The following is a 27,500-nucleotide window of genomic DNA, read 5'->3' as shown; positions in this document are numbered from 1 at the left end:
TTCTGGAAGACTCATTAATCCTACCGTTTTTGCATAACAATAGCAACTTTGAATATTTTTTATTTCCTGGCAGAGGAATTAACGAAGAATTCCATCCTTGCTTCGCCCCCTACCACCTTCTCAGGATAGGCTGTCGTCTCCCTACCCCGCGCTTAGTCTACAAAATCTTCACCTCGTATGATCTGGCAGGGCAGAGCTCGGGCAAATATCTAGATTTCGTATCAACAATCTCTTACCTTGACCAATAAATAAATCCGCAATGACCAACTTGCGGGACGTCAAAATCTTCTCTAATGGCCGAAAATTGCGACCAAGGTCTATAATAGACTGTGTGTGAGTCAACGTCTAAAACACGTTTTAGTTATTCTCTCAAGTTGGTTACCGTTCTCATCCTACAATTCTCTAATTCCCACGCCGTTCGTAACCAGCTCCAAGTGACAGTATTAGGCCCTACTAACCAAAACTGCGCAGAATTTGTAAGAAAAGTGATCTTATTTATACAGTCCTTGACTGCGAACACTATCCGCCGCCCTTTTTCGTTATTACCATGATCTTTTTTCACATGTTAAAAGGTGAAACAACACGTTATACACGGCCTAGCAATAACGGAATCGATTTGAATTTCAACCGACTTCATTAGAATCCAGTTTCCATTGTCACGCGATTATCTATTACAAATCCTTTTAGCTCTAATAGACTGGTCGCTAGTGTCTATTGTCACGTCACGGTCCAGTGGAATGTCCATTGACCCCTTTGCTAATCCGTCCGATTCTTTCGTCGCTTACTAGTTTTCGTTTTCTTCTTCTTCCCTCTTATGAAGTAATAAGTAATGACCGAAAAAAGTAAAGGCGTTATCAAATTTCTCATGAAAAATAATGGCAGTACTATCAATGTCAAAGAAGTAATGGCGTTACATAACACGGTTATTAATAATGGCGTTTCTCCCACTACCTGTACATACCTCGCAGGCTAGTATAGGTACTGTGTCTGATGGATAAACCGGCACTGATAATGGGTACACTACTACTGTACAAACGCCATCGTAATTATATAAATACTGACACCAGCTCTATGGACTTGACGGTACGATATATCTCTCCATACTCTAAAATTAGGCTATCAAACCAACTTTTAACAAATTCGAAAGTATATTAAGGTAAGTTTTACCTTTAAATTGTTGGTCATTTTCCCGTATTGGACAATGCCTCTGAATGAACGACTTCTTTGTGCTCCACTCAGTCATTTTGAAAACTCAACATTCATTTAACACATGGGTAATACAGTATTAAAAGAAGCTATAAGGAATGTCGTCTCTGGTTCAACAGTATATGCCAGTGCAAGTACAGTGTCCTACCAATGGCAGTCACAGTGCTCTGGTGTTCCCTGGGGACCTGGCCTGATGGAGTGCGTGGCCTCTGGTCAAGAAGCGCAACTGGAGCCGAGGTTCGTATAGCTCTACTGCAGGAATGGCCGTAGACTACATACACAAATATGATAAAATAAATGTGCGAATAATCTGTCACAAACTATATTTTTGGTAGAATTAATTATTAGTGTTTATAATTCCCCACAAACTTTATGAATTCACATGAAAGTTCGCAGACTAAAAGCGAGAAGTGTTTCCCCCAAAAGTCCAACGTCAGGCCATTTGTCATAGATCAGGGAAACTCCCTCGAAGTGGAACTGGTATTGAGCAAAATTTAGACTTACCTCACGGATACTATTTGTGGGAAATTTTAAACTTTGTATCAGTGATGAAACTACATGCCTAATTTGTTGTGAATTATAAATCATCAATTTAATATTATGAAGAAGATTGTTAAGGGGAAAGGTAAATTTTTTTACAGTTTTTGAATAAGCAACTTTCGAAAGATGTACCCATGAGAGACGCGTGTTTTGGTTTTCTCTCTCCTTATTTCAGATCGTATGGATTATTAATTATTTTGCTCTCAATATTTTGTGTCCTTTTTGGGATTTGGTATGTATGACTTCAAATTTTGATAAATAAAGAGTGGTGGAACTGTTTTTACTATGTTATTTAGTTCATATGTTTGAAAGTACAATAGTATTAGTGGAAGAAGAGAGGAGGCGAAACATAAACGCCATGCCATTCCTATGCGAATCAACGCTTGGAGATCGTTGAATGTCTGAGCGGTCCTCCAACATATGAAACAGGTCATGTGGAGAGCTGTATATGATGGACTCCATTTCTAAAAGGTTAATAATTGGAAATTTCTCACAGGTACGGTATGAAGTAGTAATTAACCCCAGAATTCTCTATACTATTCATACGTCTTTATATGCCCTTACTGGTGACTTACTGCAGAAATAGGATTAGTAAGAGTAAATGTAAAGTTTATTTCCTATAATCTGTTAAAGTTGTAAACTCGTAACGGTACCCTCAGTTGAAATGAAATGAAACAATGCAACAACCCTAATTGCTATTATGACCGTCTTTGCGTCACTTCATTGCAATATTCTGTATCTATAAAAAAAAATTACATGGCTTCTGTAACCTGGTATTTCCTGAAGCTTAACAAGCACCATTATTATTATTATTACAATATAACATTATTCAAAAGCATTGAATAGCAATAGTAATCATTTAAAAACTTAATCTCAAAAGTAAATTATAGATAACATTCCCGTTCTCAATTTCCTGTGGATACGTCAGAATCGTGCAAAATATTCCAAAAGTTTCTTTCAAGGAGAATAAAAAGTCAAGATTGATTTAAGGTCTCTATTAACCACCATTTACAACCTAAGCATGTGCAAAATAGCTGATTGTCTTTTTATTTTAATGTACATTTCAACAGTGATCTGATTCGCTTAGAATATCATGTACAAGTCAGCTTTAACATCTGTTTTTAACAACATTATAAGAGCACTTTTTAAGATCTATGTCTTTTCATATATTTGTGGTTCTCTAGATTACAGTTCTAAACAATCTACCTTTTTGTTATACAACCTCGTTCTCATATTAATGCAATTAACATTCTTTACACACAATTTATTTTTGTACAGAAATGCTACTTAAAAAAAATGGTAGAGGAAAATGATGATTATTAAATTGTTATATTTTCTTAAAAAACAAATTTAATCGAATGACACTACAAGTCAAATGAACTTAAAGGATCCTGATGTATACAATTCACATTTTGTCAATTTATTTCGTCATATACCAGACAAAGGAAGACCTTAGGACAAATACTTTGTTAGGTAAAAGTATCTCTGTATTCATTTGCTACAGAATCAATCAAACATTCAATTATGGCGGAAATAAAAATATCATATATACATTTCTTTAAAAATCCCTACAAGGTAGGTAACAGGGACAAATACTCTAAGATGGAAGTGTGAATTAAGACGCAAAGAGAAAACACTGCATCTTGGGGGGAGGGGGGGAGGAGAGGAGAGAGTATGAGAGCACATATTTCGCTTTTATATCCTCGATCCAAATGAAACTATTCACCACACACGGGATTTACAGGAAGCGAGCAAGGAAGGGGAGGGCGAGAGCCAGGAGCGGGGCGAGGGAGAGGGAGGGGGTGCCGTTGCATAAGTCCTCGTCGCACTGGCAGACGTCAACGATGTAGTCGTCGGAACGCTTCTGGTAACATTCACGGTCCTCTTTCCTCTCGTAGCCACAGTCACGGAGGATGCGGATCTCGTTCTCTTGGTAGACTGGAAGATGGAGAGGAAAGATTAACGGTCGTTTCCTGGTGTGTGTTTTTCTTTACTTTCTTTTACTTAACCGTCGGCAGGCTTGGGGGATGAGAATGGCTTTGGAAGATGATGATTAAGAAGGGTGGAACAGTTGTGTGTGGTATTGATGCTAATATTGAACGAAGGGAGGTGTGAAATAGAGGCAACTTCAGTAGGATCACAATGCATGAAAACTTGACCAAATGGAATATCTTAAAATTATCAACAAATCAAGGGTCAAGATGCAATACTGGGCGTCATGCCAACTCATAGTCGAGGCTAATAAATGTAGTCATTCAAATCAAATATCAGTTAAATAATAACAAAGGAAGGGGTCAATCAGCACAAAATATACACAAGTAAATAAATTGATGAATATATGAATACAGATGTATGCATGTGTATCTATATATATGTATATATATATATGTGTATATATATATATATATATATATATATATATATATATATATATATATATATATATATACACACACATACATATATACACATACACATATATATACATAAATATATATATTATCATATACTATATTTTATATATATATAAATATACATATATCATACATCTAAAATAAAAGTAACAAAGCAAAGTCATCAAGCAAATATCTTCACATTTACATCGGCAAAGGCTTGTGGGTTTTCCGAATTCAGTATCATTCAATATTAATTCTGCATTTTTTTGTATTTATTTATTTTTCATTTTATTTATTTTTTGTGTGGGATGAGGGTGGGGTGTGAATAGAGAGGAGAAAGATTCATAGCATTCGAAAAGTGAAAATAAAACATCCATACAGCATTCCTGGTCCCATTATTCCAAGCTTTTTAATACTTATCTCCCTGGCGATTGAAACTCACCAACTTCAACTGAAAAAAATAAAATGGTAGCTGTCAAAAAAAGCAAATGTGAATAATACCTTGTGTAACCTCTCTACTGTGCCTGAAACTTTCCCAAAACTTCAAAATCATCTGATCTTCAAGCGCATCAGGTTTTACTCAAAGGTTCTTCAATGCAAATAATTGGTCGAACGTTATTTATTTTATTCATAAGCCAATAGTCCTTTTTATTGGCACTGGCACTGTAGGGAGGTTACCCAGAAGGGAATACCGGGTGATGACATGCATATTTATGTTTTTATCTAAATCTATAAAATTAACTGATTCTTAAAGAAGTAAATGAGGAATCTAGTAATAAAGGCCAAGTCTATTTTGTGCCTTGAGCGAAAAATTAAATTTTATATATATATAAAAATTACTATCAGCATGCGGAAAAATCTATAAAAAATAATTAACATTTATCTGCATTTTACTATTATGTACTAAACTAAACCATATTTAGTATGGATTGAAGAAAGACAAACTTATTTGTAACTGAAAAACAACTTGACTTTAAACTACATTTTTCCATGACGCATGCATAACTCTAGACTACATCTAATCCAAATTACTGTAAATATATATAATCAAAATTATTTATGCTTACTAAATTACAGAACTTGACCAAAATGAAATCTGCTGGCTAATGAACAATGATACTGAACACAGTTTTATAAAACATTCTGCAAAAAGAAACAATTGTGAGTCTTTATGAAAGTGCGTCAGTGTCTCAATCCTAGTTGGCAGAGAAAGGTCTTTGTGTCTAGCCAATTGAAGCAGAAAATTCGTAGCATAGCAACAGCAATTTTAAAATGTTTGTCTGACGCTTCAAAGTCCCGAATTATCAGAAAAAAAAAAAAAATATCCTGGGCAAAATTTCCATGGTTCGATGATAAAAGTAAACTGTGGGTTTTGTGTTTTAGGTTTTGTGTTTTTAAGTATACTACATGGTGTACTTTATTGGCATGCACTACACTCTACCTTTTATTGGGTGGTCTGGAGTCTAATTGTGTAATTTTGTTAGTCGTCAGCAATTTAGAGCTAAGATAATCTAAACTTCGACAATATTTATACTGATGTTAGATTCTAAATTCTAGAATCCGTAACATGCACTTGTTTTGATAGTTCTTAGTGTTTGTCTAAGCAAATTTATACCAGAAAAAAAAACACTATACACGAAAGTAATTCCTTGTGAATAGTATTTTCTCCGTCATTTAAAAAATATCAAAACAGTATAGTTGTTTTGTCGTTCGCGAGTATATGATTCGTCTCTGTCTCTAAGCTACGTGACCCGCCGAACTCACTGTCCATCCTCATCTTGCGGCAGAAGGGCGTCTGGTTGTCCTTCTCCTCGCAGGTCTTGATGAAGGCGTTCTGGAGGGCCGTGGAGTTGACCTGGAACTCGTCGGAGCAGGCCTGGTCCTCGTGCGAGTTGCACACGAAGCACTCCAGTGCCACGGCTGCAACAGAGGGTAAGCAGTGTTAAGGGCGAGGAGGAATGATATTGAAAGTAACGTAGCAATGGCGATACAGTTACTGTTATTGCTTCTAATACCAGTACTAGTAATAATATAAAATAGTGTTAATAATAATAAGGGCAATAGCAGTAGTAATTGTTGTAGTAGTAGTAACACTAAAATTAATGACAATAATAATAGTAACAATAATAATGATGACTAACAGAATCACTCTTTTAAGAAGAGAATACATATAATTTCGCAGTGGATAGTTGATATAAAGATACGAGTTTCATGATAAAAAAAAAATAAATAAATAAATAAAAATAAAATAACAATGGTAATGCGGATGAATTTCATAAAACTATTCCTTACCCTTAAATTCGATTTACAAATTCCGCCCCACGCTACAAAAGGTAAACACTGACTGAACTCTTAACACCGAAACCTGGACTCATGCATTACATTCATAATTCGTTAAGGTCACCCCTGCTAATTTAAAGCGAGATTTTAACCTCTATCGCACATAAAACATGGATCCCTGAGAAATACCTGTATGACAGAGGTAGAGCTAAAATCCCTGCGTTTGTCATGGCGTTCAGTGACTGACGGGGGAACTGACGTAAACATTCACGATACTTGTGACAGTTGGCGGGAAAATAGTGGACTGATTTGACAAGTGAATGACATTGGAGGTTCGTCAACACTATATATTTTTTGACAGAAATAAACGGGAGGGATTCTCTCTCTCTCTCTCTCTCTCTCTCTCTCTCTCTCTCTCTCTCTCTCTCTCTCTATATATATATATATATATATATATATATATATATATATATATATATATATAAAATTCAATCTCAATGTTTATGCGTAGGGTGCTAAGTGATATATATGTAAAGAGTGATCAAAACAAAAAAAGTTACTGATAAATTACTGTGCAAACGGACAGAAATTACGTGGGTATATATGCTAACCTGAATAAATGATTAACACAACAATCAAGGCAGTATGGAGATGGCCAAATAAACAATAAAGAACACCTCGGACTGATTAATCTGAACGCATAAATCTCTCTCTCTCTAAAAAAGAAAGAAAGAAAGAAAGAAAAAACTGCCAGCTGGTCACTCTCACAACACCCTATGAATGCTACGTAGGAGAGATCAAGCGGTCTTGTCTTGTCACGCCTCCACTATATAATATTAATATCAACCTTGGCCCTAAACCGCAAACAAAAAAATAAATATATAAACATAAATGAATAAAAAAACGTACATTGCTAATAAGTCAAAATTAGATGTAGGCCTATAACGAGAAGTTTCACTCCCACCTTGGCAATGAAACCCAGAAGACCACAAACTTTCACTTCTCAGCGTCTAAACCTTAAAAGGGGAAGCTGACATTATATCAGTATAGAAAGTTGTCTGTGAATCCGAACCCACAAGAGATTTACATCAACCACCATATATAGAGGCTGTTTTATTTAACCTATGTTAGAAATGTGTGTTGATTATCATAAGTAATTTACTCTCGAAACTAGCATCCGACCAATAACCTTAACAAACCACAAGGTGAGGTTAGTTTCTCTTGTAAAAAGCGTATTTAGGTAATAAATTTACCTCGGTTCACTATCAACCAAGGTCTGTGTTTGCTTGGTGAGGTTAACCAATACGAACATTTTTTAGACGAAAACGAGAGACTTATCACTCCAATTAACCAATTATTGCATGCCTATCAGAACCTCCTGATTGATTCTGGTTCTCAACACCCTTAATTTCCGAGTGCAAATAGGCGGGATTTATCGAAGTTATCAACACCGGTTAAATACACCTTATCAACGAAAAATCGAGGCATACCATTCTAACGTACTATCGACAAACTGCGTCCTCCTGTGGCCTAACATTTCAAGCGGGTTTCTGCCATTTCATCAGACTGTTTAGCGATCCATTCAAAGATCTGTTCTCGGTTAAGTTTTTAGACGCGTTTGCTGACCTTTTGCGGTGTGGCTCAGGCAAGGATTAGCCAATGCTCTGGGACCAAAACTTCTAGGAAACTTAAGGCTTGTACTTTCGATATGAAGGTATTTGCACTTTTTAAATAATAGTTGTATTTTCTGCACAAAAAGTAAATATGAACTGAAGACATGCATATAAAAAGAAATTAGCCCATATATCTAAAATAAAAGATAATCATATGGCAATGAGTACACATTCGCAATGAAAAAAATATCTACCAAAAATACGATCCTAAAAAGATAAAATGCAACAACCAACAGACGACCAAGTACGAGGGAAAAATAGACATGTAATACAACAGAACCGACGACCTCTGGCAGCGACCACCAGACACCGGGAGCCACTTCAGCATTGCCGGCCGGCTGAAGTTGCATTCTTTTGCAACCCAGAGCTGAGTACGGTTACACTTCTTTCGCAGCCAGAACACAGCCATCCTCTGGGAAATTGTCTATCAACAACGCCACGAAATCTCCCGGATACTGTAGAGTTAATGGTCGTTTTGTGGGTCTGATTGGCTTAACGACCAATTGGGAGTTGGAGAGTCCCTTAACGAGGTCGGTCTTGATGCATGGTCGCCAGAATCGTTGAATAAGTATTTGAATAAGTCTCTCTCTTACATGTACTTATTTATATGGGAGAGGGAGAGGGGGGTGAGGGAGGGAGGGAAGGAGAAGGGGGTGAGGGAGGGAGGGAAGGAGAAGGGGGTGAGGGGGAGAGGGGGTGAGGGAGGGGGAAGGGAGGGGGGGGAGAGGGAGAGAAAGGAAAGAGAGAGTAGGGCAGAGGGGGAAGAAAAGGGGAGAGAGAGAGAGAGAGAGAGAGAGAGAGAGAGAGAGAGAGGGAGAGGGAGAGGGAGAGGGAGAGGGAGAGGGAGAGGAGAGAGAGAGAGAGAGAGAGAGAGAGAGAGAGAGAGAGAGAGAGTGAGTGAGTGAGTGTGTGTGTGTGTGTGTGTGTGTGTGTGTGTGTGTGTATGTGTGTGTGTGTGTCTGTGTGAGAGAGAGAGAGAGAGGGAGGGAGAGATAGAGAGAGAGAGAGAGAGAGAGAGAGAGAGAGGGGGGGGGGAGGAAGAGAGAGAAACTTGTGATACACATCTCTTTATCAACTTAAGTGTGGCAACACTATAATAGGCCGGCTCATGAAGTAACCGTGGCTCCACGTAGTACTGTGTCAGCAAAGCAGAGTACGAGCAAAATACACTCCTATTCCCCTCCACGTCTCTCTCCTCTCCCTCTCTCTCTTTTTCTCCCCTTATCTCTTTCTCCCCCTATCTCTCTTTCTCCCTCCCTCTTTTCCCCTTTGCCTCCTCTCTCTTTCTCTTTCTTTCTTTCTCTCTCTTTTTCTCCCTCCCTCTATCTCTCTCTTTCCCTCCCCCTATCTCTCTCTCCCTCCCCCTATCTCTCTCTCTCTTCCCCTTCCCTCCTCTCTCTTTGTTTCTCTTTCTCTCTCTTCCCCTTTCCCTTTCCCCTTTCCCCTTTCCCCTTTCTCTCTCACTCTCTCTCTCTCTCTCTCTCTCTCTCCCTTTCCCTCTCTCTCACTCTCTCTCTCCCCCTATCTCTCTCTCTACTTCCCTCTCCCTCTCCCCCTTCTCTCTCTCCAATCAGCATTCAACCTCCACAGCACTCTTTCATTTATCTCCGTCTCTCCCTCTCTTCCTCCATTTGAAAAGCTCGGTCAAGCAAAACTCTTGGTTCCGCGCATGAGAGAACGACCACAGAAACCGTCGCCAATTTGACTTCGACTTCGACTTCGCAGGAGGGAAAAGTGGCTCTCGTTCTCCCTAATGGGATCTTGACATACATTTTTTTTTTACTCTGAATTATTAAAAATAGAATCGCTTTAATAGATAAATAGATATTAAAAAAGAATCGTTATAATAGATATAAAAAAGCTTCGTTATAATAGATATAAAAAAGCTTCGTTATAACAAATAGATATTAAACAAATCGTTATAACAAATAGATATTAAACAAAAAATCGTTATAACAAATAAATTGGATATAAAAAATCGTTATAACAAATAAATAGGATATTAAAAAAATAATCGTTTTAACAGATATTTAAACAAAAAATCGTTATAACAAATAAATAGGATATTAAAAAAATAATCGTTATAACATATTTAAACAAAAAACGTTATAACATATTTAAACAAAAAATCGTTATAACAAATAAGTAGGATATAAAAAAATCGTTATAACAAACAAATTGGATATTTAAAAAATCGTTATAACAAATACATAGGAGAGAAGAGAAGAGAAAATAAAGAAAGCGGTGTATGTGCGCAGTGTAGGAGGGTGTAGCTTTTTTTTTTTTGTTTCTTTGAAGAACAGCAAAACGGAAATGCCTCAGCGTAGAAGTTAGCGTGCCGTAATTTTCCATTTCCCGAAACCCTTACGACCATTATTAAGGCGGCCCCGTTGCATATTTCACAATAATCATTCATGGGCGAGGCGGACAAAGCTGGACGAGCGGGGTAATGCATTTCCACCCCCCACCCCACCCCACCCCACCCCCGCCGCCCTCGTCCCCAAAGCCGTCGTGTGGCGGAATTTTCACATTGCCGAGTCGGAGGGAAATTACCATCCTGCATAATGGCGTCACCGAGATTTCAACATGTCAAAATTCGGAGGATGTTCTTGCTCCCCATTGTGTCTCCTCCTCGTTACACGGGGCGAGATGGGGTTCGTGGAAGGCGTGGAGATGCGCGTCTGATTGCGCAACAGCTGGATTCTGCCGGCCGGTTGCTGCGGCGGCGGTCCAAAAGGGCGCTCCTCTTCGGGCTCCTGCGCGCACGGCAGCCGTACGCAAAGGGGGGACGCGTGAACAACACATTGCTCTATTCATGTTATGTTCACACAGAAACACGCCCGCACGAACGCGCGCACACACACACACACACACGCGCACGCACGCACACACACACACACGCACACACACACACACACACACACACACATACATACACACACACACAAGCGCGCGCGCGCGCATACACATGATATCTGTTGCGAGTACCGCAGGGGATGGGAAATATATTCAAGGCCAATGGAAACTTCCACTTTAGTCACACAAATTAACAAACAACACACGAACTGTAGTGTATGTATATATATATACATCATACATATATAATGTATTTAACATCATTACCTATCTGTTTAGATATACATGTACATGTGTGTATAAATAAATAAATAAATATATACATACATATATATATATATATATATATATATATATATATATATATATATGTGTGTGTGTGTGTGTGTGTGTGTGTGTGTGTGTGTGTGTGTGTGTGTGTGTGTGTGTGTGTGTGTGTGTGTGGACATGTATATATGTATATATGTATATATGTATATATGTATATATGTGTGTGTGTATCATATGAACGATGTTTCAGAATAATTTACATTGAAACCAGTCTGCCCGGGTTTTCCTAGTCCGGAGCTAGTTTGAACCGAATCATCCCTTCGCCGACTCACAATTCCACGCAAGAACTCCTTTAAAATTCTCCGGAAATGACACCCAAAATTCTTCTTTTTTTTTTTTTTTTTTTTTTTAGATATTATATAAAGAATACTGACAGCAACACCTACAACTCCACAAGATGATTAACTCTCTACGTCATAAAACGGAAAAGGTATTCAGCGCTAAGTAATGACACATTCTGCACCAACAGGCTCGTTCGCTTGTTGTTTAAACATGTTTATTCGAATATAATGAAAAAAATGTTTCTGCTGGCGTTTACGAGAGAATCAAATGACGATGTGATGCTGCTGATGACGTTTGAGAAGTGATGTGATGTTGCGTGTGTATTCATTGGAGTCTTTTCTTATAGAATATTAAGAGGTGTTTTCTTTCTTTGTGTTATATTACGTAACGTTGTGTGTCCTGTTGTCATGCTATGTGGGATGTGATGTTTTTTTTCCTATGAAAATGGTGATGAGTTACGGATTACTTTTAAAAAAATATGTGACGTTATTACGTTTCCGAAATGCGTTTATGAAATTTGCCACCGTACTGTGTTTCGCTGTGGCGGGAAACGATGGAATAATGCCGCGGTTTGTAATTAAATATTGCATTTTTTGGTGCGACAGGTTACGAAATGCGCTATATTAAGCTAGGCACTGAACACCAGAACACCCCTGGGTCTGCGCCAACGCTAAAAGGGGCGTTAAATGCAAACAGAACTACAGATTTCTTACGTTTATGAAAGAACCAAACAGAGAACCCACGGAATCTTATTTACTCTGCGATGAGGAGTAACCGCCTTATGGAAACAATAAATATGGTTCATAGGTTGCCACAGATTGAGAATACAGCGGGGTGAGGGAGAGATAGCAAGATGGGGGAGGGGGAGAGGGAGAGGGAGAGGGAGAGGGAGAGAGAAAGAGATAAATAAGAGGGGAGAGGGAGAGGGAGAGAGAAAGAGAACGGAAGGGAAGAGAGGAGAGTGAGAAAGAGAGAGAGAGAGAGAGAGAGAGAGAGAGAGAGAGAGAGAGAGAGAGAGAGAGAGAGAGAGAGAGAGAGAGAGAGAGCCATTCCTGGTCAGGTAGTGAATTTCGGTAACGAGGGGAAGAGAGGGGAAATAGGACGCAAAGGAAGGGAAAGATGCAGCAGTGATGGGGGGGGGGGAAACGAGGGGAGAAGAGGGGGAGGGGTAAGCGAGGGAAGAGGGGGGGGGAGAAGACGGGGAGGGGTAAGCGAGGGAAGAGGGGGGGAAACGAGGGGAGAGGAGGGGAAGGGGGAAGCGAGGGGAGAAGAGGGGGAGGAGGAAACGAGGGGGAGGGGGAGAAGGGGAGGAAGGGGGGGTGCGAACAGGGGAAAGTGAGGGGAAGTGAGAGAAGGGGAGGAGGAAGGGGGAGGGAGTGCGAATAGGGGAAGGGGAGAGAGGGGAAGAAGAGCCAGGTTGTTGGCGCACGCGAGAGTGAGGTAAACGTGGTTTGGTTCTTTGCTGCCAAGTCTTGCTCTGCGCTCGCTCTCGTTTGCTGGCACACACAGCTGCCAACTCCGACCAAAGGGGCCGAAGGGAGGGTATCACGCCGACCTGGCAATGATCCCCGAGCGTGGCTTTGTTCCATGCCCATTTCATACGGTGTTTCTCTTCCTTCGAAAACTAAAATATTATCAATGACATTATCAATTCATCCCAGTAAAATAAATAAAAAATGTGTTTTTTATAGTTTCTATTTCTTCGAAAAAAAAATATATATTATTAATTAAATAATCATTTAATCCCAGTGTTTAAAATAAATAAAAAATACATGTATGGGTTCCACTTCAATCTGTACAAAGGTTAAAAATATAGCCTTTGTTTGACCATTAAATTATGGACAGCTATCCATTATAAAAGCCTGTGAGTCACATAAATGGGTAAATGGAATACGCACACACATGCCCATACACAAACACGCACACACACGCACACACATTCCCACACACACACGCCCATACACACACGCACACACATATGCCCATACACACACGCACACACATATGCCCACACACACACACGCACACACATATGCCCACACACACAGACAGATACATGCCCATACACACACGCACACACATGCCCATACACACACGCGCACACATGCCCATACACACACACACACACATGCCCATACACACAGATACAGTGCACTATGCATATCTCAAAACAGCCGCAGAAGGAAGGCATCGCCGTAATTAAATCAGCATATGCCAATACAGGTTTGTTGTCGCTTTCTCAAGGGCATCTCACGAGAGCCTCGGGTCCTCAGGACGTCCTCCTGACCTATCCACTCGCTCCACTTCCTCTGGCTCTGTCTCTCCTTCCCACGCCCTCCTCATCCCTCCTCCCTCTATCTCTCGCTCGCTCTCGTTGTGTGTGTGTGTGTGTATGCGTGTGTGTATGTATGCGTGTGTGTATGTATGCGTGTGTGTGTATGTATGCGTGTGTGTGTATGTATGCGTGTGTGTGTATGTATGCGTGTGTGTGTATGTATGCGTGTGTGTGTATGTATGCGTGTGTGTGTATGTATGCGTGTACGCGTATGTATGCGTGTACGCGTATGTATGCGTGTACGCGTATGTATGCGTGTACGCGTATGTATGCGTGTACGCGTATGTATGCGTGTACGCGTATGTATGCGTGTACGCGTATGTATGCGTGTACGCGTATGTATGCGTGTACGCGTATGTATGCGTGTACGCGTATGTATGCGTGTACGCGTATGTATGCGTGTACGCGTATGTATGCGTGTACGCGTATGTATGCGTGTACGCGTATGTATGCGTGTACGCGTATGTATGCGTGTACGCGTATGTATGCGTGTACGCGTATGTATGCGTGTACGCGTATGTATGCGTGTACGCGTATGTATGCGTGTACGCGTATGTATGCGTGTGTTCTGATAAGTCTGAGTGCTTCTCATTGTAATACGGAGTCCATGATAACGAGAGACGCTGGTTCCATCAACATTCGAATACACAAGGTAATCAAAGGTACCAATCTCAGGTCTGATTTACCCTCAAGATACCAGAGCCGCATCTGACCCGCGGACAAATATGTTTTCGTCTGTCTGTATTCTTATCCTTGGTCCTCCGTCCCTCCAAGGAAGGTCGCTCGTTTGGTTCTCCCGATGCTCTTTGGGTCTTGGGTCTTCCTGTTCCTTAGTATACTCCGTAGCCAACGCGGTTTTGCGGTGCTCACGAATCCATAATTTTCTACTTTGTCCGTCACGAATCCGCGTATTTTCTACTTTATCTGTGTCTGTCTCTCGTAGCCAACGCGGTTTTGCGGTGCTCACGAATCCGTAATTTTCTACTTTGTCCGTCACGAATCCGCACATTTTCTGCTTTATGCGTCACGAATCAGTATATTTTCTGCTTTATGCGTCACGAATCAGCATATTTTCTACTCTATCCGCCACGAATCCGCACTTTTTCTACTTTATCCGTCAACAATCCGCACATTTTCTGCTTTATCCACCACGAATCCGCACATTTCCTACTTTATCCGTCTCTCTCTCTCTCTCTCTGTTCGTCTTGGTTGACTTTAACATTTTTAACGTCATTTCTAAACATGCTGAACTGGACATGTCTCGGCTAGTCATGCGACTGCATGAACAGTTGCATGACTAGCCGTGACATGAAGTGGACAAGAAACATGACAGTAACAACTGCCACTCCCTTTCACAGCTGGAGTGGGAGGAGGAGGAAGAGGGAAAGGAAGAGGGAAAGGAAGAGAGAAGAGGAGATGGGATGAGGGGAAGAGTAGGAAAGGGAGAAGGGAAGATAGGAGAGCGAGGAGAGGTGATAGGATAGTGGCAAGCCGAGAAAGGGAGATGAGAGAGAAGGAGAGGAGGAGTAGGAAGTGAGAGAGAGGGAGAGGGGGGTAGGAAGTGGGAGAGAGGGAGAGAGGGGGGTAGGAAGTGAGGGAGAGGAGAGGGGTTAGGAAGTGAGAGAGAGGGAGAGGTTAGGGTAGAGAGAGGAGAGGGGGTAGGAAGAGAGAGAGGGAGGGGTAGGAAGTGAGAGAGAGGAGAGGGGGTAGGAAGTAGAGAGAGAGGGAGAGGGGGGGTAGGAAGTGAGAGAGTGGGAGAGGGGGTAGGAAGTGAGAGAGAGGGAGAGGTGGGTAGGGAATTGAGAGGGATGGGGGTAGGAAATGAGAGAGAGGGGAGAGGGGAGTAGGAAATGAGAGAGAGGAGAGGAGGTAGGAAATGGGAGAGAGAGGGAGAGGGGGGTAGGAAATGAGGAGAGAAGGAGAGGGGGGTAGGAAATGAGAGAGGGAGAGGGGGCTAGAAGTGAGGAGAGGGAGAGGGCTAGGAAGTGAGAGAGAGGGGAGAGGGGGCTAGAAGTGAGAGAGGGAGAGGGGGCTAGGAAGTGAGAGAGGAGGGAGAGGGGGTAGTGAGAGAGAGGGAGAGGGGGAGGAGGAAGTGGGAGAGAGGGAGAGGGAGGGGGGGGATGGAGGTTGAAGGCGAGTGGCACAACAGTCTTGACAGCTTTAGAATTTCCCAGCTTTCAGCCGCGCCTGCGTGCTCTGGACGGGATCTGAACACAGGTCAAGTTTAAGAAAACCCTCGGGAACAAACCGACATTTTTAGGAGAACACCGAAATCCTTGACGCGGATATATTTCGCCAATAAAATATAGAAAATCCCATCACATAACGAATGTCCCAAGCTTTATCCGTCACCAGTGTGCTCATTCACTATCGTCCCTCTTCTTCCCTCTCTCTTTCCATCTCCTCCCCTCTCTCTTTCCATCTCCTCCCCTCTCTCTTCCCATCTCCTCCCCCCTCTCTTCCCATCTCCTCCCCTCTCTTCCCATCTCCTCCCCTCTCTCTTTCCATCTCCTCCCCTCTCTCTTTCCATCCCCTCCCCCCTCTCTTTCCATCTCCTCCCCTCTCTCTTCCCATCTCCTCCCCCCTCTCTCTTTCCATCTCCTCCCCCTCTCTTCTTTTCCATCTCCCTCCCCTCTCTCTCTTTCCATCTCCTCCCCTCTCTCTTTCTCCATCTCCTCCCCTCTCTCTTTCCATCTCCTCCCTCTCTCTTTTCCATCTCCTCCTCTCTCTTCCATCTCTTTCCACCTCCTCCACTTTCCCATCCCACTCCTCCCCCTCTTTCTTTCCATCTCTTCCCCCTCTCTCTTTCCATCTCCTCCCCCTCTCTCTTTCCATCTCCTCCCGCCCTCTCTTTCCATCTCCTCCCCTTCTCTCTCTTTCTCCCATCTCCTCCCCCTCTCTCTTCATCTCCTCCCCTCTCTCTTTCCATCTCTTCCCCCCTCTCTCTTCATCTTCTTCCCCCTCTTCCTCTTTCCATCTCCCTCCCCCTCTCTCTTCTTCATCTTCCTCCCCCTCTCTCTTTCCATCTCCTCCCCTCTCTCTTCCCATCTCCTCCCCTCTCTTCCCATCTTCTCCCCTCTCTTTCCATCTCCTCCCCTCTCTTTTCATCTCCTTCCCTCTCTCTTTCCATTTCCTCCCCCCTCTTCCCATCTCCTCCTCTCTCCTTCCATCTCCTCCCCTCTCTCTTTCCATCTCCTCCCCTCTCTCTTTCCATCTCCTCCCCTCTCTCTTCCCATCTCCTCCCCTTTCTTCCCATCTTCCCCCTCTCTTTCCATCTCCCTCCTTTTCATCTCCTTCCTCTCTTTTCCATTTCCTCCCCCTCTTCCTTATCTCCTCCCTCTCTCTCTTCCATTCTTCCTCCCCCTCCTCTCTTCATCTCCCCTCTTTCCATCTCCTCCCCTCTCTCTTCCCATCTCCTCCCCTTTCTTCCCATCTCCTATCGTTCTCCGCGACGGAAAATACATAACAAGGCGAGATGTAGAGGGAGGCTTTACAACGTCGACAGTAAACCAGCAAAATCCCGGACAAATAAATCTTGCTGTCCAGATAACATCCTCCGGAGAAGCAGGTGGAAGGAGAGAAGAGGAGAGAAGAGGAGAGATAGGAGGAGAGGGGAAGAGAAGAGGAGAGGGGAGGAGAGGGGAGATAGGAGGAGATGGGAAGAGAGGGGAAGAGAGGAGAGGAGAGAGAGAGGGGAGGAGGAGAGGGGAAGAGAGGAGAGGAGAGGAGAGGAGAGGTGAGGAGAGAGGAGAGGGGAGGAGATGGAAAGGAGGAGACTAAAGCGAGTAGGGGGGATGAGGTAGCGGAGAAAAGGCGGACAGCCTATTATGGAAGCTGAAAGGCCGAGGCATTACTGGTGCGAGCGCGTCGTCCCCCGTGCTGTATACAGAGGCGTGTTGTCTACAGCTGTTACGCTACTCGTGCTTCACATATAGGCCTATGGGAAAATACACCGATAATAGAACTTTATTAATTTTGAATCAAGTTTATTACATTTAAAGTGCAGTTCATTTATTTCCTTTTAAAAACAAAACGAGCAAACGAAGCGGAGCGTGGCAGAGCGGCCTTTATCGCGCCAGAATGGTACGCCGTCGAGTGGCGTGGCGTCTGCGTTGCGTAGCCCGCCACCACGTCGAGGTTTTTGAAGTCAATAACCTGTGGCTTCGCGCCCGGAGGACCGCCGCTTTCGCTCAGCACTTGCCCTCCTCCTTTCGCCCCCCTCCTCCTCCCCCCTGACCCCCAACCAAGACCGGTCCCAAGAAGCCGGCCCCTCGCACTCGGCCGGGAAGATCGAGAACGTCGTACGCCCGCCACCTCCCGCTGTCGCATCGTACCATGTTGTCTTAGAGAATTCACAAAACAGGTTGCGCAAAAAATGGCTCTCTGGGAGGAAACAAGATCCCCACGTTAAGGTCTTATTCCGTAAAAAAAAAAAAGAAAAGATAATAAGGTCTTATTCCGTAAAAAGACAAGATTTCCATTCAAAACCTTTCTCTCCTCGAGCGACCAAACGCAGACTTGAAGACTCAGCGGCGTTGAAGTCTCCGCCGGCTCCTGCGACGGGCCCGGAGAAACCTTAAGAAACCTCCGCATCGGCTTGTAACGGACACCCAGATCGAGCGACCAACCCCGTCACCCGCCCACCGCATCACGAGACACCTTTGGTTTACTATGGATTTCGCAATCGCCGACCGACCATGGACTTGTCCGGAATATCAACGAAGGCAGACGCCCAACTTTCACCCGAGACCCAGTAACGAAAGGTCTCCGGCGCCGCGCTCGGGCCCCGTCGGCTCCCCTACCCCAGCAGGTACTGTACTTTCCCCCCAGCAGTGTACCTCCCCGTCCCCAGCAGGTCCTCCTCCTCCCTCCTCCTTCCCCAGCTGAACCCCTCCTCCTCCTCCTCCTTCCCCCCAGCTGGTCCTTCTCCTCCTCCTCCTCCTCCCCCCCAGCAGGTCCTCCTCCTCCTCCTCCTCCTCCCCCTTCCCTCCACAAACTCGAGCCCGGAGCATATTCAGAAGGACAGCCGAGACACGTGATCAACGCGGGACTCGCACACAAGATTTCCATTTCGGGAAGGCAGATGCTGAGATGGGAACTCGGGAGATGGGTTTCTGCGGAACAATTCTTCATTTATGTGTAGTAATACATATATATATGTAGGTGTGTAAGGGAGGGAGGGAGAGGGAGAGGGAGAGGGGGGAGTGAGAAAAGGAGTGAGAGGGAGGGAGAGGGAGAGAGGAGAGGGAGAGGGAGAGAGAGAGAGAGAGAGGGAGAGAGAGAAAGAACGAGAGAGACAGAGACAAAGAGAGAGAGAGGGGAGGGGAGGGAGGGAACGAGAGAGACACACAGAGAGAAGAACGAGAGAGACACACAGAGAGAAGAACGAGAGACACAGAGAGAGAAGAACGAGAGACACAGAGAGAGAAGAACGAGAGACACAGAGAGAGAAGAACGAGAGAGACACAGATAAAAGAACGAGAGAGACACAGATAAAAGAACGAGAGAGACACAGAGAAAAGAACGAGAGAGACACAGAGAAAAGAACGAGAGAGACACAGAGAAAAGAGACACAAAGAGAGACAACAGAGAATGAGAGTGAAGAACGAGGAGAGAGAAACATGACCGAGTTGAGTTGAGCTACACACACAAATGCGTACAAACCCATCCACCCACACCCACACCCACACGCTTACACACCCACCCACCCAAACCCACACACACACAAACAAACACCAACAAACACACCAACCCACAGGATATCGCCAATAATCCTGTTCCTTCCCTACACCAGTACCACACAATACCATCTGCTCTCGACCTTCAACCCAGATGACTTAGAGCGCGATCCAGCTGACCGTGGGTAGTGACGTAACCCAGGGGGGGGGGGAGTACCCTGGCGTGGTGGTAATATGCTGTTATTTGTTTACTTGTACATAATGGCTTTGTAAGAACTTGGGACATGTAATGCATACAAGTTAATGAAGGATTTGGCAGATCTTGGGGCATATGATGAATATAAATAAGGAATAAATTGTAATAATTTGTAATATAATGAATGTGAGTAATTTGTACATAGAATGAATAAAATAAAAGTACACGTTGCGAAATTTTTGCGAAGCGCCGAGAATTTTCATGAGGATTTTTTTCTTTACGTAAAGAAATTTCATGTGCTAATTTTTTCAAGTAAAGAATTCATGCTTTGTTTACGTAATGAATTTCCATGCGGTTATTTTTACGTAAAGAATTTTCATATTTTACGTAAAGGATTTTTTTTTTTTTTTTTAGCATTTTTTTTACGCAAAGAATTTTCACGAGCCGGGATTTCTTACGTAAAGAAATCCCATGAACTGAGTTTACTTGCGGGAAGAAATTTCAGAAGCGAGACAATTTACCTTAAATGAAACCAGAACGAAATCAATTTGTGTTAAAAAAAAAAAAAAAAAAATCACGAACCGAGTAAATTTACCACAATAAATCTCTCGAAATAGGCCTATATACAAAGGGCCCGATGACTTTGCTTTTGAGATCTGAAAACAAAAAGAAAGAAAAGAAAGAAAGAAAGAAAAAAACTAATGATATGAGTCTCAGCCTCGTCGACGTGACCAAAAGATATGAAAAAAATAACATCCAGAAATCTCACCTTAAAAAAGAGCCAAGTCACAACTCATTGTTCCAGGAATAGCGAGAGGCGAGAGGAGAGGAGAGGAGGAGAGGAGGAGTGGAGGAGAGGAGGGGGGGAGTGGAGGAGGAGGAGGGGGAGGAGAGAGAGAAAAGCAGAGGGGGGGGAAGGGAGGAGGGGGAAGCGTGAAGAGTGGAGGAGGAGGAGGGAGTGGGATGAGGAGGAGGAGGACTGGAGGAGGAGGAGGAGGGAGTGGTAAGGAGAGGAGGAGAGGAGTGGTAAGGGGAGGAGGGGGGAGTGGAGAGAGGAGGGGGGAGCGGAGAGGGTAAGGAGTGAGGGGGAGCGGAAAGTGGAGGAGGAGGGAGTGGTAAGGAGGAGGGGGGAGCGGAGAGGAGGAGGGGGGGAGTAAGGAGGAGGGGGGAGGTGTAAGGAGGAGGGGGGGGAGGGAGGAGAGGAGGAGGGGAGGGGGAGTGATAAGAGGAGTGAGGAGGGAGGGTAAGGGAGTGAGGGGGTGATGGTGAGAGGAGGAGGGGGAGCGGGAGAGGAGGAGGGGTGAAGGTAAGGAGGAGATGTAAGAAGGGGGGTGAAGAAGGGAGAAAGAAGGGAGGAAGGAGGTGTAGGAGGAGGGAGAAAGAAGGGAGGAAGGAGGGAAAGGGAGGAAGAAGGGAAGAACGAGGGGGAGAAGGGAAGCAAGGAAGAAGAAGCGGGGGAATAAAGGATTAAAGTAGGAGAGGCGAAGGAGGAGGAGGAGGAGGAGGAGGAGGAGAGGACAGGGCCTGAAGGAGGACAAGAGGAGGACGTAATGGTGGTGGGGAGAGAAAAGGAAAAAGGGGGGAGGGGGAGGGGGGGGAGAGGAGAGTGCCAGAGCGACGGTGAATATGTTCCTCAAGAAATTCTTTCAAAATGCCGTCTCTGATCTTTATCCCTGCTTCCCTTGAAGCTTTTTTTCTTCCTCCCCCTCCTCTCTCCTCTCTCTCTCCTCCCTCTCTCTCTCTCTCTCTCTCTCTCTCTCTCTCTCTCTCTCTCTCTCTCTCTCTCTCGCACACTTTCGTTCCCTGTGTCTGGTTTGTGTACGGCTGTGTATGGTCATTTGTCTGGCTGACTGTCTGTCTCTCTTCCTGTCTTGCTGTGGTTGTCTGTTTGTCTGCAACCTCGCGAGTGTCACGTTATGTAAATAGCTCTTTGTTTGTTTGTTCAGATCCAAAGAGTAAATTTCCACAATATTCCAAAGCGCTTACACATGTGAAGAACCGTAAACAAAATAAATAAATAAAAATAAAAATAAATAAACAAATAAATAAAAATTAAAATAAGTAAACATGTAAATACAAATAAAAATGAATTAACAAGTAGATAAAATAAAAATAAAAATATACAAGTAAATAAAAACCAAATAAAAGGATTTAAAAAACCCATCCACTAAACATCACCACAAAACCACAGAAGCCCAACCATACCCATTTCCTTAATTTACGACAGCAACGACCACTCCTCTTCGACCGCCCTCCGACAACTCCAGAAGGAACGACCCACCCAGACCCACCTAATCCAAGCGGCTAATTCACCCTCACCCTTTAAGGACGACTCGAAGACGCCCTCAAGGATCAAATTTCTATACAAATCCCTGGAGTCGAGCCCCAGGTCTTCCCAGGTCGCAACAGCTGAGGAGGGTGTGTTGAATAGCGCTTTCTCTCCGCTTATTAAGGGGACGAAAAGGGGCTTTATCGCGTTGACAATAGTTTGTTGCACGTGCTGGCTCGCTCTCGCTCCCTGGCCGTATCGGTGTGAGTGAGAGTGTAAGAGTGTATGTGTGAATGTGTGTGAGTGTGAGTGTGTGTGTGTGTATGAGAGAGAGAGAGAGAGAGAGAGAGAGAGAGAGAGAGAGAGAGAGAGAGAGAGAGAGAGAGAGAGAGAGGGAGAGAGAGAGAGAGAGAGAGAGAGAGAGAGAGAGAGAGAGAGTGTGTGTGTGAGTAAGAGTAAGAGCGAGTATAAAAAAGCGAGAAGCGAGTATAAAAGCGAGTACAAGAGTGCGAGTCAGTGCTTGAGCGAGCGAGTGCTGGAGTGCTTGTGCGTGGATGCGAGCGTGCATGTGCATATTCCCCCACCCGGATTGTCTCGTCTTTCGCCCGGACTCGTCCTCCTTCCCGCCGCTGCTTGCCCTTGTCTCACCCTTTTCCAGGAGATCGTTTGGCTGGTTATTGGAGGACCGGGGGGAGGGGGGGGCGAAGGTGAGGCAAGGGTAAAATGTTGGGGATCAGGCAAGGGTAAAATGTTGGGGATCAGGCAAGGGTAAAATGGGGATCAGGCAAGGGGAAGGTAAGGGTGAGGTAAGGGTAAATTGGGGATGAGCCAGGGGGAAGGCAAGAGTAAGGGAAGGGTAAGGGAAGGATAAGGCAAGGATAAGCCAAGGGTGAGGCAAGCATAAGCCAAGGATAACCCAAGGATAATCCCAGGGTGAGGCAAGGCAGAGATAAAGCTAAAGAGTGAGATAAAGAGAAATAAAGGCGATGCAAGGCAGAGATAAAGATAAAGAGCGAGATAAAGAGAAATAAAGGCGATGCAAGGCAGAGATAAAGCTAAAGAGCGAGATAAAAGAGAAATAAAGGCGAGGCAAGGCAAAGTTGGGGGTGAGCCAAGGGTAAGGCGCAGGTGAGGCCGAAGGCAAGGGTGAGCCAAGCGAAGGGCCAGAGGATGTGTAAGATAACAAGGCGTAAAAGCGGACTGGGCGGAGGGGGGTAGGGTGGGTAGGGGGTAGGGGAGGGGCAGCGACATGTCAGTCCTGTGGCAGCCACATCGTGTCATTGTCGGGTTGGGGGGAAGGGGGAAGGGAGGGGTGTGATTGTGGGAAAGGAGGGGGGATGGATTAGGGGAGAGGAGGGGTGGTTGACGGGGGAGAGGAGGGGGATGATTGGGGGAGAGGAGGGGGATGATTGGGGGAGAGGAGATGCGGATGATTGGGGGAGAGAGGAGGGGATGATTGGGGGAGAGAAGGGGGATGATTAGGGGGAAAGGGAGGAGGGGGACGATTAGGGTAGAGGGGAGGGGGATGATTAGGGAAGGAGGAGGGGGGATGATTGGGGGAGAGGAGAGGGGATGATTGGGGGAAGGGAAGAGAACGCTGATTGGGGGATTGTGTGAGGGAGGAACCGATGGGGGTGGAAGCTCCTGATTAGGAGGGGGAGTAAGGGGGGAGTGGGGGACGGCGAATCCCGAAGACGCAAGGAACAGCAATGCGTAGAAGAGAAGGAACGACAGACCGAAGAAAAAACAAAGCAAAAAAAAACGGAGATCCCAAAAAACGACGCCAAGAGGAGAGCAATCCTCCAAGGGACGAAACAGGGGAATAAGCGACACACCGATAAAAAGGGGCAGAGAAGAGAGAGAAAAAAAAACACAAGCCCAAACAGGGACGGAGCGCCGGCGACGGTCGAGGGCGCAGTGCTTGCACAAGAGAGCACGCAACGGCCGGCTGTGACGTGAGCGAGGCGAGATTGCGTAAGTTAGGGACAGGGCGAAGGGGGGGAGAGGAGGGGAGAGGGGGGACAGGGCGAAGGGGTGAGGGGGTGAGGACAGGAGGGCATCGTTGAGGGGGGGGGAGAAAGGGGGAGGGGGGAGAGGGCAAAGGAGAGGAGAGAGAGAGAGAGGGCCTGGAGGGCATCGTTGAGGGGGAAGGGAGGGAGGACAGGGCAAGGGGGAGGGAAGGGAGAGGAGGAGAGGTAAGGGGGGGGGAAGGGGAGAGGAGGAGAGGGCGGGGGGAGGGAAGGAGGGGATGAGGGAGAGAGGGAAGGAGAGGAGGAAAGGAAGAGGGGGGAAGGGGGGGGAGGAGAGTAAGGGGGAGGGAAAGGAGGATAGAGTGAGGGTAAGGGGAGGGGAAGGTTGAGAGGAGGAAGGGAGGGAGAGGAACGGAGAGGAGGAAAGGGAAAGGGGAGGGAAGAGGGAAGGGAGAGAGGAGGAGAGATAAGGGAGGAGGAGAGGTAAAGGGAGGGAGGATGAGGTATGGGGAGGAGGAGAGGTGGCGGGGGGAGGGGAAAGGGAAAAGGGAGAGGAAGGGAGGGATGAGGGGGAGGAGGAGGAGAGGTATGTAGAAGGAAGAGGAGAAAGGTGGGAGGGGAGGGAAGGGGAGAGGAGGAAAGGGAAGAGGGAGGGAAAGGAGGAGGAGGAAAGGAGAGAAGGAGAGAGGGAGAGGGGGAGAGGGAGAGGGGAGAGGGAGAGGGAAGAGGGAAGAGGGAGAGGGAAGAGGGGAGAGGGAAGAGGGAGGGGTTGAGAGGGAGAAGGGGAGAAGGTAGAGGGAAGGGGAGGGGGCAGCCTGGAAGGCATCGTTGGAGAGGGGAGAGACGGGGGGAAAGGGGGGGGAAGGGGGAAAGGAGGAGTCTGAGAAGAAGTGTCGTAGGAGGGGAGAGAAGAGGGAGGAGGGAGTTTGTACGGCATCAGTAGAGGGAGGAGGGAGGGAGGGAAAGGGGGAAAAAGGGGAGGGAAGCCAGATGGAAGGGAGAGGGAGGGCAGAAGGCAGGGGGATGCGAAGGGAGGGCAAAGGGCAGGGAGATCGGGAAGGGAGAGCCACCTGGAGGCGAGTAGAGGGAGAGTCCGAAGGGGGGAGTGGGGAAGGTCAGTGGAAGGAGGGGAAGGTAGAAGGGGAGAGGGTAGAAAAGCCCGGAGGGTGGTGGAGAAGGGAGGGGGATTGAGGGAGGGGTGAAGGGAGGAGAGGCTGGTGGAGAGGGTGAAGAAGGGAGAGGGGGCTGGTGGAGAGGGGTGAAGAAGGAGGGGGCTGGATGGAGAGGGGATGGAGAAGGGAGGGGGGACTGATGGAGAGGGGTGGAGAAGGGAGGGGGGGCTGATGGAGAGGGGATGGAGAAGGGAGGGGGGGGGGGACTGGTGAAGGGGGTTGGAGGAGGCTAGAATCAGCTGACATCAACAACTCTCGACCACTACTGCCTCCAGCCTCTCCTCTCTCGTACTTGGGCGTCACTAATGGTCGATGTCACTTGAGCTATGTTTACTAGGGCACGGGGGGGGGGGGGGCGAAGACGAAGCTGGAGGTGATGCGTGTGAAGCAAGAAATGAGGGGATGCAAGTGAAGAAAAAAAACTTTAGGTGATGCAAGGGGAAAAAGAAACTGTAGATGCAAAAAAAAACAACTAAAATTGTAGGTAGTGCAAGAGAAGAAGAAGAAAAGGCGATGAAGCAAGAAACTAGAAATGAAGCAAGAAATGAGGGGATGCAAGTGAAGAAAAAAACTATAGGTGATGCAAGGGAAGGAATAACCTATAGATAATACAAAACCCCCAAGAAACTGTAGGTAGTGCAAGTGAAGAAAACAAAACAAAACAAAAAAGAGGACGATACAAGCAAGAGACTACAAATGAAGCAAGTAATTGATGTAAACGAAGCAAGGAGAAAAAACCAGACGTGGAGCTGGACCACCGGCACCCTCAGGTTTAATCCCAGCTCGACGAATTGTATTATGCGAAATGTCACAATGCGAGAAGGTTTCGACATACGAGAGCCATGATAAAAGGGGACACAGAGTCTGGGCGATAATTAGCGAAAGAGCACAAAGGGAGAGGGAGAGGGGAGAGGAGAGGAGAGAGGGGGAGGGAAAGATGAAAGGAAAGAGGGGGAGGGGGAGGGGAGAGGAGAGAAGAGGACGGAAAGGAAAGAGGAGGGGAGAGGAAAAAGAGGGAGGGAGGGATGGATGAGAAGAGGAGAGAGAAGAAAGAGAGAAAGAGGAAGAAAAAAAGAAACAAAAAACATAGGTGAAAGAAACACAATCAAAAGAGAAAAGAGAATTAGAAAAAAGAAATAAGAGAATTAGAAAGAGAAAGAGACAGTAGACAGAAATAGAAGGCCAGATTCTCCCACCACCCTCCAGCCCACAATTCGGACAACGGACAGCGATCACCTATTCGTCAAACCCGCTGCCCACGAGTCGAATCGGTTCGGTTCGTGTTTCGAATCTCCGAAACGAATCCCCGAAGCATTTAGAGGGGGTAGAGGTTTAGCCTTTTCGTTTTCTTTTTATTTTATGATTTATTTTTATCTTTATCTATTTATTCTTTTATTATTAATATTTTCGATCATGGGGGAAGAGAAATGGGGAGTGGGAGAGGTGATTGAAAAGGAGGGACGAAAGGAAAGGAAAGGAGAGGGGAGGAAGAAGAAAGAAAAAAAAAGGATGGTAGTAATCAGGGAAAGGAACGAGGGAGGGAGGTTGATAAAGAGACTGAAAACGGAGACAGAGGGAGATGAAAAAGAAGAGTTGAAAAACCGAAAGGACAGAGAAAGAGAAGACAGCAGATACAGAGAGAGAGAGAGAGAGAGAGAGAGAGAGAGAGAGAGAGAGAGAGAGAGAGAGAGAGAGAGAGAGACAGAGAGAGAGAGAGAGAGAGAGAGAGAAAGACAGCACACATGAACCACCACCCCTGTGTACCAGAATGATGACAGAATCGAAGTCAGGCACCTGTTACATTTCAAGCATCCACCCCTACACCCCCTTGGTCCAGCTCCTTAGCCACACCCATCCACCCCCTACCTCCGCCTACCCTTAGCCACGCCCATTCACCCTCTACCTCCCCTACCCCCCTAAGCCCACCCACCCCTACCTCCCCTTAGCCACGCCCACTCACCCCCTACCTCCCCTCAGCCACGCCCACCCACCCCCTACCTCCCCTCAGCCACGCCCACCCACCCTCCCGCAGATACCCGCCCAACGACATCGCCGCATCGCACCAGAGGCCCGGGACGTGACTTCGGGTTCTGCAACTTATCGCTGAACAGTCTGCGGCGGGTGTTCGTGCATCAGATGTCCAGTGCAAGGTGATAATTGCAACTTAAAAATACACTTTCATGACGGTGGTCGCCATGCGGTGAACGTGCTCGTGCAATTTAACGCACTATGCAAGCACATGTCTTTAAAAAAATGTATATATCAATAAATACGTACATGTATACATATTTACCTACATACATACACAGACAAATGC

At 45.5% G+C, this 27,500-nt stretch overlaps 1 protein-coding gene across 1 annotated transcript in view; it reads right to left on the bottom strand.

Moving 5' to 3' along the window:
• Positions 1–2,726: 2,726 nt before the first annotated feature.
• LOC113816490 (uncharacterized) overlaps positions 2,727–27,500 on the bottom strand; it is a 35,592-nt gene continuing 10,818 nt past the window's right edge. The window contains exons 2-3 of the mRNA XM_070135456.1: positions 5,907–6,062; positions 2,727–3,684 (exon numbers count right to left, since the gene is read on the bottom strand). Of these exons, the coding sequence (XP_069991557.1) occupies positions 3,485–3,684; positions 5,907–6,062 (356 nt within the window). The 3' untranslated portion in view covers positions 2,727–3,484. The remainder of the gene's footprint in view (positions 3,685–5,906; positions 6,063–27,500) is intronic.

The sequence above is a fragment of the Penaeus vannamei genome, chromosome 20 (genome assembly GCF_042767895.1).
Source record: "Penaeus vannamei isolate JL-2024 chromosome 20, ASM4276789v1, whole genome shotgun sequence".
NCBI lineage: Eukaryota > Metazoa > Arthropoda > Malacostraca > Decapoda > Penaeidae > Penaeus > Penaeus vannamei.
This window is presented reverse-complemented; position numbering and strand designations above follow the sequence as displayed.